Consider the following 13,991-nt stretch of genomic DNA (forward strand, 5'->3'; position numbering starts at 1 on the left):
TATTTACATTTTCTTTCTCTACAAGTGGAATTGACCTGGACGTGTCCTCCAACCCTGCATTATGCAACATTGTGTGCTTCTGTTTCTAAAGTCACCCTCTAACTGCCCACGTTAATTCAATAACTAAAGAGAAAGCAACTCACCACAGCCTTCCTGTCTCACCCCATCACCAACACCCTTCTCTCACCTTCTCTGTAACTTAAAGGTAGCTTATTTTCTCTTGCTCAGTTCTCAGGATCCTTAACCAGAAACATTAACTCTGTTTCAAGATGCTACTTGACTAGCTGAGTTCTTTTACCATTTTCTGTTTTTTTTTTGAAGAATTTGTATCATACTTAGCTGAGATATTAAAATATCTTTGATTGCCCTTTTCATTTTATTTACAAAAATACATTGGCAGATAATCTTTTAAATAAAACCTGAATAAAATTGTTTTGCACAAAACATCTAGGATTTCTTTTGCCAGGAATTGTAATTTCAACATTCTTCCATTACTGGCCTTGACATTTGTTTAAACTCCACACTTCGTAATATTCATTATGAACAAAGTCTCTATACAGGTTTATCTAAGTTCCTGCAACAGCATTATGATGCACATTCCTGTTTCATATTTTACAGATGTGCTACCAGAACATCATTGGTCTCTTTTGGTACTTTCTAGTACTAAAATATTGACCTACATAGGCTGTTACTGGCACTGATTTCAAATACAGGTGTCCCCCGCTTTACAAATGTTCACTTTACTCCACTTCGCTTTTACAAAAGGCCTACATTAGTAACCTGTTTTCGTATTACGAAGAGGATTTTTGCTTTTATGAAAATTTTTCCCATATAAATGGATGGTTCTTTGCTTTACACCATTTCGGCTTAAGAAAGGTTTGTAAAGGAGTGGGTGGATACCTGTAGTATTCTAACTGGCACATGAATTACCAGGACCTTTAGAAGATAGATCTACCGTCTCTAAGAAATGCTCTGACCATCATAGCTACAGGCAGTTAATTTGTGATTTGATTGATTACAGCTCGTCTTTGACATGCTGGTATTGCAGAAGCACAATGCTGAACTTACTGATGCTGCAGGAGAAGCATTTTACACATTAGTATGTCTGCACCAGGTAAGAGTGTTTAAAAATAATCTGTTGTCCCCACACTCCTCTCCCACTTAATCTTGAATCTCTTTTTTTTTTTTTTGAAAAATTGCTTATATTCCATGTTGTTGTTTCAACAGGCTGAGTATTCAGAATTAGTTGAAACCTTACTATCAAGCCAGCAGGATCCAGTTATATATCAAAGATTAGCAGATGCCTTTAATAATCTTACTGGAAGCAGCACTCCCCCCACCTTGGACCGCAAGCAGAGGATGGCCTTCCTAAAAAGCCTTAAAGACTTCATGGCAAATGTTGGTGGTCTTCTGTGCGTTAAATAATTGCAAACTGCAAAAGTCCCATGTTGACTAATACACTGTAGAGCATAGAAATCAAAGCTGACTGAATTTTACACCTGTTCCAAGGCTATCGCCTGCCATCTTGGATTTTAGACTCTCAGGATATCTGGTCTACCACAATAAGAACGAAGGATGAATCCACTACTATTCAGTTGCCAGTGTTTCTTAGCCATGATTTGCCATACAAACTAATTGTTTACTTAAAAAAATAATTAAATAGTGTATTTTAGAAAATTCCAGTGTATGGATGAATGGCACAGTGAATGAATTCAGTGCCTTTTAATGTCTGGTTCAAACCAGCTGCCCAAATGGTCAGAGAAACTGTCGTTGCTTATATTTGAACCCTTGTTTTGGGGAATCACTGTAGACAAAATGAACAGCTGTAAATGTGTTATAGCTGAAATTATCTTTATTTTTTTTTCAATGTATGGATTTATTTGTGACCTAAAGAAGAAAACACCAAATTGTAGCATTTTAATCTTGATTTTCTTTTGCATATTAGGCAGTAATCACATTGTACACACATTTCAGATTCAATTTGTACTGCCTGCTGTTCAGAATAAAATATATATTTTTGCTTCCAGCGGTGAATTTTAGGAATTGTAACCAGTTGCCTTATTTTCTGTAAATACAAAAGTTTTGTTTAGTGAAAGACTGAAACTGGATTGCCAAAGTGGCAGCTTTGTGTTGTTTCTCTTGTAATGTACTTTTCTTCTAAAATGAAAAGTTTGTCAACTGTCTGTTGTCAGAAGTAGCGTTAAGAACTTTTACTTATAAATAGAAGTTATCATTTTGGATATCAGAATTAAGTCATCAAAGTTCTGCATTTCAGGTTTAAAGGGATTTACTTTTAAACAAAACACAACTTGACACTGAACTGCCACACTGCAAAGTTCTTATGTTTATTTGAGCAATAACTAATTCTAGGGTTTGAATTGTTTAATGTTCTTGAGCATAACCTAGGACATTAAAAAAAACAAAACAAAACTCTGGTTTATACTGTTGCAAAGTCAAAAATCAAACTTGTGACTTCAGAAAAATGTAAATAAATAGTTGGGCATTTTGCCTTGACTTGCTGTTGCTCAACAAATCAAATTGTATGTACATAAGTAAATAGAATATTGTAATACTGCACAGTGTACTTAGAGTTCCAAAATGAGAAGTGAATCAGGTTGAGTTTTGAACATTGAATTAGTTTTAAATACACAGATTAAGTGTTGGGGGTAGGGGAAGGGAGAAGCTTGTGGTGTTCCCACCACTAAAAAGCTGAAACAGAATATGCGCAATGATCCTCTGAAGGGGAAAAGAGGGGTTAGCATTTAAATGTGATCAGTGTAATAGCAGCCTCTGTTCAAAATATTCATATGTCTTTCTGTTTTAGTAACTTGAAACACTTCCACATTTCTAATGTTGTTGCCCACTTCATTATCCTTAAAGGAGTATACCTTTCCTTGAACTATGTATAGGTTGCGTGTCAAAACTACTGAAAAATTGTAGTACGGGTTGAGCACCTCTTATCCAAAATGTTTGGGGCCTAAAGTGTTTCACATTCCTGATTTTGGAGTATTTACATCTGTATAACAGGGTAGCTTGGGAATGGGACCCATGTGTAAACATGAATTCCATTTACAGCTTGTACATACTCCCTGAAGGTAGTTTTATGTAATATTTTAAATATTTTTTGCATGAAACAATCATGTGTACACTGCACCATCAGAAAGGTAAGCTGTCACTTCCTCAGCCATCCAGCTGGGCAGTCAGTGGCTGCTTGATATTGCCATCATTCCCAACTGAATTTGTGTGCTACTGGGTAAGCAATTTGTCTTACACTTGTTCATCTCACGTGTATAGTTAACAATAAAATTATTACATTGCATTAATATAATGAAAATACAACATAGTAATCACTGTGAGTAATACACAGATCTGGCTGTGATGACTTCTGGAAACAAAGAAGGCCCCACTCAGGGTATATGAGATTACTTCTCAGAACTGTCTGTGGTGAGCAGAGACCTGCACATCATCTGGGAACCTTCCCAGTGCCTTGTGCAATTTTCCATTTGTGGCGTCCCATCATCAAAATTTCAGATTTTGGATTTTCAGATGAGGGGTGCTCAACCTGTACTATGTTTAGTTTCCTGAAGCCAGCAGGCCAGCTTAAGCATGTTTGTAAGGATCCCATAAAATACTCCATTTAAAATAAAAATGGAGTAACTTATGGAATTAAATTGCTGCATTTTGCTTTTCAATTTTTCTAGATTATTCAAAAGAAACTGAAGCAAAAACAATGTGGTTGAGAACTTGTGCAGATCCCTTGTCTGTAGTGCATTAATGCTTTTTAATATTTGTCCACACTTTGGGTCTTTTCAAAATACCCCATTTATCAAACTAGTTTCTTGTAATCTGAGGCCAAACACATAATTTCCCTCTATCGCTACCTATCTTCTCAGCTCAATCTGAACAAGTTATTTATTTCATTTGCTATGAAAATATTTGAACTAGCCCTCGCATAGAATCATTATTTTTTACTACATTTTATTTTGTTAACTGTTCCTATCTAATTCCAAAAGCTGGCAAAAAATAAGATTATATGCAAATTAGAAATACATTGCATTTTATTTCTTTTGATGACAACATTTATTGACAACCATTTATAAGGAAAGATGATTAATTAATATAATTGCAATTTACCCATGACTTTTTTGGCCAGGCTCCCATTAAAATGCAACTGCAATAACTTATTTTTTTAATGGATGCAATGGAAGATTTTTAAAGTCATATATTTCTACAAATAATGTAGAAGGAGCTTAAGAGGTGACATCTTCATTAAGCATAATATTGCTTGTAAGCACTGAGCTCTGACCTTGCCTTTTTTCTCCACTCTTCCATTCCCTCCAACATCCTGTATTATTTCCAGACATAATCTGATGTAGTTTACCCATCTTCAATGTTTTTTATAATTGAATTGCAAAATGAAAGATTATCATATTTAAATAGATCTTAATCAATGCATGCTGTACAGCAAAGTAATTCCTTGTCAAATTTGCATGTGTACAAATTGGTGGCAAAGAAAACTTGCTGTATATGAATTTGGTGTTCTTCATCACCTAGGTAATGCAAATATATGCTAAAGACCAAGAACTTTGTCTTTGTTATGATGAAATTATTAACCATAGTGTCAACTTAGATACAGGAAAATGGGGTATTAGAGTAAGGGACGCATTGTACAGATTTTATTCAGCATCACTTAATGTGGTTATGTTAAAAAGATCAAAGAATAATATGATTTGTCTTAAGTATTCTAAGCCCCCGGACATTGTATTTGATATTCCATTTTATCATGTTATGTGAAGTTTCTATCCTGTGATTAAACTGCTGGAACTATTGTTGTCTGTTATCATAAAACGTTAAGTAATTTATAGCCAAATTATGCTAAAATGAAAACTTTTTTTAAAAAAAAGGTACAGAATGAATGCTTCACTTTTGGTTATCATATTTGTAATATTTTTAAAAGGTGTCACATTTTGGTTTCAATTCCATGATTTCAGTCCTAGTTCTGACCAGGATATTTAGGACTGTTGAACAAAGTATTTAACTATGCTGTGAAATAATGCAGGTCAATAAAAATTTTTAAAAACTGTCAGTTGCTGCCATGTGACAACTACTGTGACCTTTTTAATTCATCTGGAATCTGTTTTGAATGAATCATAGCTTTTCTTGATGTGTTATCAGTTCATGGACAGTTATGCATAAATTGATAGCTATAATGCATTTAAATGATTAGTATTTTGTATGTTTTGTACCTTTTGTGATTTTTTTTCACATTACATCCCTGATGTGTGCAAGTTCAGCACCATTTTATGTACATTATAGGAATTTTGACAATTAGATTTTTTTAATTGCAAATAGAAGGAATTGTAAAGATTTGAAGGTATGTTTTGGGGACAGCTGTCTCACCTAAAATGTATCGTATAAGTGTTCTTATAAAATTTAATATTTTGCTGCAGTTGAGTTCAGTACAAATTCTGACTATTGCATAGTCTACCCTTCTTGCATAGTACAAGATACATTTTTTAAAGAAAAATACACATGGAATGTTTCTCTGTATATATGCGGTGACGACCAAATAAACTTTGGCTGCTCTTTAAATCAACCTGTCACCATTAAAAATTGGTTTTGTTAATAGGATATCTCACACTACATTTAAACAATAGAATCAATGTTATATTAGGTTAAAACATGTTCAATATTGTAGTATGTAAAGTGATAGTTTAAGCCTCAATTTCAATTACTATTACTTATGATTAAAATGTAACATTGTGATTTAAAATATTAAGATGCATTGTAAAGCATAACAGATGGCTTCTTAGTAAATTTTAATTTTCTTTTGTCTTAACATGGTTACAAACTGAGTTTAGCATTCAGAACAGATGGTAGTTGACACTGGAGTAACTTTAAACATATGTGTACTGCGAATTTTGTTAATTGAGACACATTGGGACCAGTACATTTTGGCCCAATTAAGCAGCTGCCCAAACTCTGCCAAAGTTTCATGGAAATAGTTTTTCTTTTTTAAATACCTTTTTTAACTGTCATTTAAGTGAGTAACAAATTATTAATGAAGTATGGAACAAATTAGAACGCTACCAATACAGTACTATAAAAATGTATTGATCTCTAATAGTTATCAAGAAGAATTGTCACAGAGTATGCAGCTGTGTTCTTTTGACTGTAAATGAACAAAATCAGTGCAGATAATAGACTCACTTCATACAAGGCTTTTGGTAATTGCACTAAATCATAATTTTCATTGTAACATTCAAGATTGTCAGTACCTTAATTCTTTGTAGGTCTTAACTTATTGAAGTAGTGAAGTAGTTTAATTTTCACACCCTGCCGTTACTGGCATCTCAGAGCCTGAATAATATTGAAACTGCAGTGAGCAAAACAGTTCTGAATCATCTTACTGCTTATTTCTTGCCAACTATCAATGACAAAAATCACTGATTTTTTTTTTTAAATACCAGCATCCAGAACCTATCCTCCTTAAAAGTTGTTTGGTCTAAGCAGGGTACAGTGTCTAACACTCTTCTGTCCAAATTAAACAGCATAGTAAATACAGTGAATCCCAGCTATTTCTCCATTTAGTTTTTGCTCTTTCAAGAGGTATTCCAAATATGCAGCTGCCCCATTAACTGATGGCCCAATTAACTGGAATCCACTATCACCAATAATAATTCAGAATCTCTTGTAGTGAATGCGGAGACATCAAATTCACTTTTTCAATATTTGCACCTTAATATTGTATAAAAATCAACAGAAATTTCTGAAATGTACTATTAATGCTGCTATTTAATAAGTCAAAATCTTTCAACTTTGGGAACCAAATACATTGATTGGTAATTAACAGTAATTTTACTGGAACTGTTGGAAGATAATATTCAAATTCACTTTAAACAGGAAGTATTACAATTTTGCTAATCCCATGATTGTCTAAATCAGTTTAAATACATGTTTATTCAAAATCTCATTAAATACCAATCTTTAGAATGATAACTCAGTTGATAATTGGAACTTCCAACAATCCTTTTTATTAAAATGTTTGTAAATATATTAACAAATGAAACAGTGTCAAGGTGAGGGATCTGCAATACTGAATTGTATCTTAAAGCACGATGCTGGGCATCAACTCGACTTGACGTAGGAATGACATTACTAAATCAAAGCTAACCAATCCAGGCAAACACATATTTATGAATTTTCTTCCATTTTCAGCTAGTCCCCAGGTTACAAACAGCTGATTTATGGACACCCATAAACATCAAGGGCAGCACGGTAGCAGTTCGCAGGATGCTATTACAGCTTGGGGCATCGAAATTCAGAGTTCAGTTTGAACATCATTTGTAGAGTGTGTACGTCCTCCCCATGAAATGTGAGCGTTTTCTATGGGTGCGCCAGTTTCCTCCTATAGTTCAAAGTCGGACGGGTTAGTAGGTTAATTGGTCTTTATAAATTGTGCCATGATTGGGCTAGGGTTAAATTAGAGATTGCTGGGTTGTCCGATTAAAAGTCCTATTCCACACTATATCTCAATAAAAATATAAACCGCTGTCATAATATTAAATTCAGAATTTAGATGTAAGGACATTCTATAAATAGGAACAAGTTTTACAACCCATGAGATTCATTTCCTTGTGGCCAATCACAGTAAATACTGTACAAAGAAACAATTGAATTAGTGAAGACTGCACCTAACAGGATGGGCAAACAACCAGTGTGCAAAAGACAACAAACTGCAAAAAGAAAGAAAAATAATAATAAATAAGCAATAAATATCGAGAACATGAGATGAAGAATCCTTGAGAGTGAGTCTATTGGTTGTAGGAACAGTTCAGTGATTGGGTGAGTGAAGTTATCCCCTCTGGTTCCTGAGCCTGATGATCCAGAGGTGATAATTTCCTGAACTTGGTGGTATGGGTCCTGAGGTTCCTGTACCCTCTTCCTGATGGCAGCAGTGAGAAGAGAGTATGGCTTTTGTACTGGGGGGTCCTTGCTGATGGATGCTGCTTTCCTGCAACAGTGCAGATGTGCTCAGTTGTGTGGAGGGCCTTACCTGTGATGGACTGGACCATATCAGCTACTGTTTGTGAATTGTTCCTACAATTTATGGACTCACTCTCAAGGTCTCTTCATCTCATGTTCTTGATATTTATTACATTAACGTTCAAGGGCATTGGTGTATCCAGACCAGGCCTTGATGCAGCCAGTCAACATACTCTCAACCAAACATCTATAAGAGGTTTGTCAAAATTCTACAGTGATGTTAGAAAGTTTGTGACCCCCTTCATGGACGTCCTAAAGCTACATAAAGAGAGCCTGATTAAATAGATAACACAAAAAACATACTTGTTTATTGAGAAAAATGATCCAATATTACATAATTTTGCTGGAAAAAGTATGTGAACCTCTGGGGTAATGCCTTCTACAAAAAGCTGAGTCAGGTGTTCCGATCAATGAGATGAATTTGGAGGTGAGTTGTAGTGGTACCCTGCCCGATAAACAAACAAACACACACACATTACTGATAGAGCCTGCTCTTTTCAAGAACTGCTTATATGTACGATGCCTTGATCAAAACAACTTTCAGAAGACCTTGGAACTGAAGATTCGCATGAAGCTGGAAAAGGCTACAAGAGCATTTCTAAAGACCCAAGTGTTCATCAGTCCACAGTAAGAGAAATTGTCTACAAATGGAGGAAACTCAGTACTGTTGCTTCTCTCCAAGAATGGGCATCCTGCAAAGATCATACCAAGAAGACAACATGCAATGCTGAAGGAGGTGAAAAAGAACCCAAGGGTAACAGCAAAAGACTTGCAGAAATCTCTAGGACTTGCTAGAGTTTCTGTTCATGTGTCCACTATAAGAAAAACATTGAACAAGAATGGTATTAATGGAAGGGCATGGAGGAAACCACTACACTCCAAAAAAAAACATTGCTGCACATCTCAAGTTTGCAAAAGACCACCTGGATGTTCTACAGCACTTCTGGGACAACATTCTGTGGACAGATGAGACAAGAGTTGAACTTTTTAGCAGAAATGCACAATGCTTTGTTCGGAGGAAAAAGGGCACTGTATGCCAACACCAAAACCTCATCCCAACTGTGAAGCATGGTGGAAGGAGCATCATGGTGTGGGGCTGCCTCAGGGCCTGGATAGTTTGCAATCGTTGAGGGAACAATGAATTCAAAATTGTATTAAGACATTTTACAGGAGAATTTCAGGGTAGTAGTCTGTCACCTGAAGCATAATAGAAGCTGGCTAATCCAATAAGACAATGATCTGAAGGACAAGTATAAATCAACAACAGAATATTTTAAAAAGAAGAAACTTAATGTTTTGGAATGGCTGTGTCAAAGGTCAAAGTCCTTACCTTAATCCTATAGAAATGTTGTGGAAGGACCAGAAGCAAGCAGTTCATGCAAAGAAGCCCACCAACATCCCAAAGTTGAAGCAGTTTTGTAAGGAGGAATAACCTAAGATTCCTCCAAGCTGATGTGTAGAACTGATCAATGATTACTGGAAACATTTGGCTGAAGATATTTCTGTTCGGGGGGGGGGGGGCGGGGAAAGTCACACCAGTTACTTTTAAAGCTTCACATACTTTTTTCCAATAAATACATGGAACATTAGATCATTTTTCTCAATAAATAAATGAACAAATTTAACATTTTTGTGTTATTTAATTGGGTTCTCTTTATCTAGCTTTAGAATTTATGTGAAGTTCTGATCACATTTTGGGTCTTATTTATGCAGACATAGTGAAAATTCTACAGGGTTCCCAAACTTTCCAGCACCACTGTAGGTGACATATCAAAACATCACAAACTTCTAGGAAAGTAAAGGCACTGCCATGCTTTCTTCATATTGGCACTTGTGTGCTAGACTCAGTTCAGACCCTCTGAAAAATTAACATCAATGAATCTAAAGTTGCTTTGTCTCTCCACCTCTGACACCCCAACTGCCACCCCAGTGAGGACTGGCTCATGGACCTCTGCTTTCCTCCTCCTGAAGTAAATAATCATCTCCTTGGTCTTGCTGACACTTGAGTGAGAGGTTGTTCTGGCACCACACAACTAGATTTCCAAGCTCCCTCCACTATACTGATTTGTCGTCACCTTTGATTTGGCCAATGACAGTCCTGTCATGAGGAATCATATGGCATTGGAGCTGTGCTTAGCCTCACAATCATAAAGTATAAAGCAAGTAGTGCAGGGGGCTAGGCACACATCCTTGTGGTGTACTTGCACTGATGGAGATTGTGGAGATGTTGTTGTCAATGCGAACTGACTAAAGGAAATTGAGGGTCCAGTCGCGGAGGTATTGAGGCCTAGGTCTTGAAGTTATTTATTAGTTTTAAGGGAATTATAGTTTTGAACAGGTTGAGTGAAATCCCAATGAAATGGCATTGGTCGTTGACCTATTCTGATAATAGGCAAGTTGGAGGTGAACCAAGTTGCTTTTCAGGCAGGAGCTCTCAAAGCACTTCATCACAGTGGATGTAACTGCAATGGGACGATAGTCACTGAGGCAGATTACCACATTCTTCTTAGGTACCGGTATGATTGAACCTTGCTCAAAATGTGTGGGCGCATTAGACTACTGAGGTGAGAGGTTAAAGATATCAGTGAACATTCCAGCCAGTTGATCAGCACAGGTCTTCAGTGCTTGGCCAGGTATCCCATCTGGATCGTATGCTTTCCTGAAAAATAAGTAAACCAATGTCACTTCCATCTCCCAGGCCAATATTCCCTGTACTTGAAATTATACACTAGGGTATACCAAATGTTTTCCAATAGCAATAATCAAATTTCCAAAACAAACATTCTATTCCAAACTGTCATGAGAAATGATTACCAGGCAGGCAGAGTAAAAGATTCAAGGTTTGAATCTTGGAAACAGGTACAGAGGAGATGTCAGGGGTAACTTTTTTACACAGAGTGGTAAGTGCGTGGAATGGGCTGCCAGCGGCGTTGGTGGAGTCGGAAATGATAGTGTCTTTTAAGAACTCCTGGATGGCTACATGGAGCTTAGACAAATAGAGTGCTATGGGTAAGCCTAGGTAGTTCTAAGGTAGGGACATGTTCAGCACAGCTTTGTGGGCTGAAGGGCCTGTATTGTGCTGTAGGTTTTCTATGTTTCTATGTTTTGTATGTGGAAGGCCTTTTCAAAGGTGTGCAATTTCCATATTGTCCCTGGGAATCTCTAGTCTATGACTGCTCTAAGTAGAGATAGTGCAATCTCTATCTCAATGCCATGTATTAGGATAACACAAAGGTTCAGCAGGAGTGGGCCACCACACAAATTATCTGCCCCAATTGTGTAAACTGGTGTTTCCCATACTGGCCTCATCCACAAGAATATCCTCAATTCTGACGGATTCCCCAAATGGGGCAAGCAAGGCAATTCAAACACCACTGCATGAACTCTGCCAGGTATGTCATGGGTTTGTAGTCATTACTAATATGATTTTCACTATGCTAACTAATTGTATTATAATGGCTTTCTGCTGGATGAGTGGAATTAAAGCTGGTCACTTTCAGCACTCAATTTTATAATACACTTCACATTGTCAACAAGTGCATCTGTGAATATTGACCTTTTACATTGTACCTCCCTACATTCGATCATAGAACAGTACAGCATAGGAATAGGCCAGTCAGCCCACAATGTTGTGCCAAAACCAAAAAAAAACAGAAACTAATCCCTCTTTCCTACACAATATCCATATCCCTCCATCTTCTTCATATTCATGTACCTAACAACTCTTAAAACCCTTCAATGTATCTGCCTCTGCCACCATACCATGCAGCACATTCAAGGCATCCAACACTCTCTAAGTAAAACTTTGAACCTAACCTTCTCACCTTTAATGCATGCCTGGTATTAGACATTTCCGCCCTGGGAAAAAGATACTCTCTGTCTACTCTATCTATGCCTCACATAATCTTATAGACCTCTGTCTGACTTCCCCCACCCCCCTCCAGTCTCTGCTGTTCCAGAGAAAACAACCCAAGTTGGTCCAGCCTCATGATAGCACGTGCCCTAAACCAGGCAGCATTCTGGTAAACCTGTTCTACTTCCCCTCTAAAGCCTCAACATTCTTCCTGTAGTGGGGAAACCAGAACTGTATGCAGTACTCCCGGTGTGGCCTAACCAGAATTCTATAAAGTTGCAACATAACCTCAACTTTTGAACTCAGTGCCTCGACTAATAAAAGCAAGGCCTTCTTAAGCACCCTATTGATGTGTAGGGAGCTATGAACTTGGACCCCAAGATTTCTCTGCTCAGCAACATTGTTAAGAGTCTTGCCCTTGATGGTATACTGTCTCCTTGGATTTGCCCTACCAAGGTGCAAAACCTCACATTTATCTGGGTTAAACACCGTCTGCCATTTCTCTGCCCATATCTGCATCATCCTGTATTCTTTGCAAGTTGACTACACTATCCACAACTCCACCAGCTTTGGTATCATCCACAAACTTACTGACTCACCCACCTACATTATTATCCAGGTCATTTATATACATCAACAGCAGCAGAAATCCCAGCACAGACCCCTGTGGAACATCACTAATTACAGACCTCTAGCAGGAATAAATTCCTTCCACTATTATTCAGTCTTCCATGTGCAAGCCAGCTCTGAATCCGAACAGCCAGTTCACTGTGGACCCCATGCATCCTGATCTTCTGGATTAGCCTTCCATGAGGGACTTTGTCAAACGCCTTACTAAAATCTATGTAGACAACATCCACTGCTCTCCTTTCATCAATCTCCCTCGACACACTGAAATAAAATCAATGAATTTTGTGAATACAGTATCCTCTAAATATCATTTAGTTGTAGCCTCTTAGGGGAATAATTTATCAAATCATAACTGTGTGAAATTAATTGAAGATTGAAATCAATGCTGGCAGCAATGCTTCACTACCAGATGAACTCAATGCCTTCTATGCCCACTTTGAAAGGGAGAACATAACTACAGCTGTGAAGATCCCCGCTGCACCTGATGACCCTGTGATCTCTGTCTCAGAGGCAGATGTTAGGCTGTCTTTAGACAATAGACAGTAGGTGCAAGAGTAGGCCATTTGGCCCTTCTAGCCAGCACCACCATTCACTGTGATCATAGCTGATCAGACACAATCAGTACCCTGTTTCTGCCCTCCCCATATTCCTTGACCTCACTATCTATAAGAGCTTTATCTAACTCTCTCTTGAATGCATCCAGAGACTTGGCCTCCACTGCCTTCTGGGGCAGAGCATTCCACATATCCACCACTCTCTGGGTGAAAAAGTTTTTCTGCATCTCTGTTCTAAATGGCCTACCCCTTATTCTTAAACTGTGGCCTCTAGTTCTGGACTCACCCATGTGGGAACATGCTTCCTGCCTCCAGCATGTCCAATCCCTTAATAATCTTATATGTTTCAATCAGATCCCCTCTCATCCTTCTAAATTCCAGTGTATACAAGCCCAGTCATTCCAATCTTTCGACATATGACAGTCCCGCCATTCCGGGAATTAACCTTGTGAACCTATGCTGCACTCCCTCAATACCAAGGATGTCCTTCCTCAAATTTGGAGACCAAAACTGCACACAATACTCCAGGTGGGGTCTCATCAGGGCCCTGTACAGCTGCAGAAGGACCTCTTTACTCCTATACTCAATTCCTCTTGTTATAAAGACCAGCATGCCATTAGCTTTCTTCACTGCCTGTTGTACCTGGATGCTTGCTTTCATTGACTGATATACAAGAACACCTAGATCTCATTGTACTTCCCCTTTTCCTAACTTGACTCCATTTAGATAGTAATCTGCCTTCCTGTTCTTGCCACCAAAGTGGATAACCTCACATTTATCCACATTAAACTGCATCTGCCATACATTTGCCCACTCACCCAACCTGTCCAAGTCACCCTGCATTCTCATAACATCCTCCAGACATTTCACACTGCCACCCAGCTTTGTGTCATCAGCAAATTTGTTAA

At 37.7% G+C, this 13,991-nt stretch overlaps 1 protein-coding gene across 1 annotated transcript in view; it reads left to right on the forward strand.

The window, feature by feature from the left end:
• xpo4 (exportin 4) overlaps positions 1-5,699 on the forward strand; it is a 115,283-nt gene extending 109,584 nt beyond the window's left edge. Inside the window, exons 22-23 of the mRNA XM_059964214.1 lie at positions 1,022-1,114; positions 1,228-5,699. Coding sequence (XP_059820197.1) covers positions 1,022-1,114; positions 1,228-1,425 — 291 coding nt within the window. The 3' untranslated portion in view covers positions 1,426-5,699. The remainder of the gene's footprint in view (positions 1-1,021; positions 1,115-1,227) is intronic.
• Positions 5,700-13,991: the final 8,292 nt, after the last annotated feature.

The sequence above is a fragment of the Hypanus sabinus genome, chromosome 3 (genome assembly GCF_030144855.1).
Source record: "Hypanus sabinus isolate sHypSab1 chromosome 3, sHypSab1.hap1, whole genome shotgun sequence".
NCBI lineage: Eukaryota > Metazoa > Chordata > Chondrichthyes > Myliobatiformes > Dasyatidae > Hypanus > Hypanus sabinus.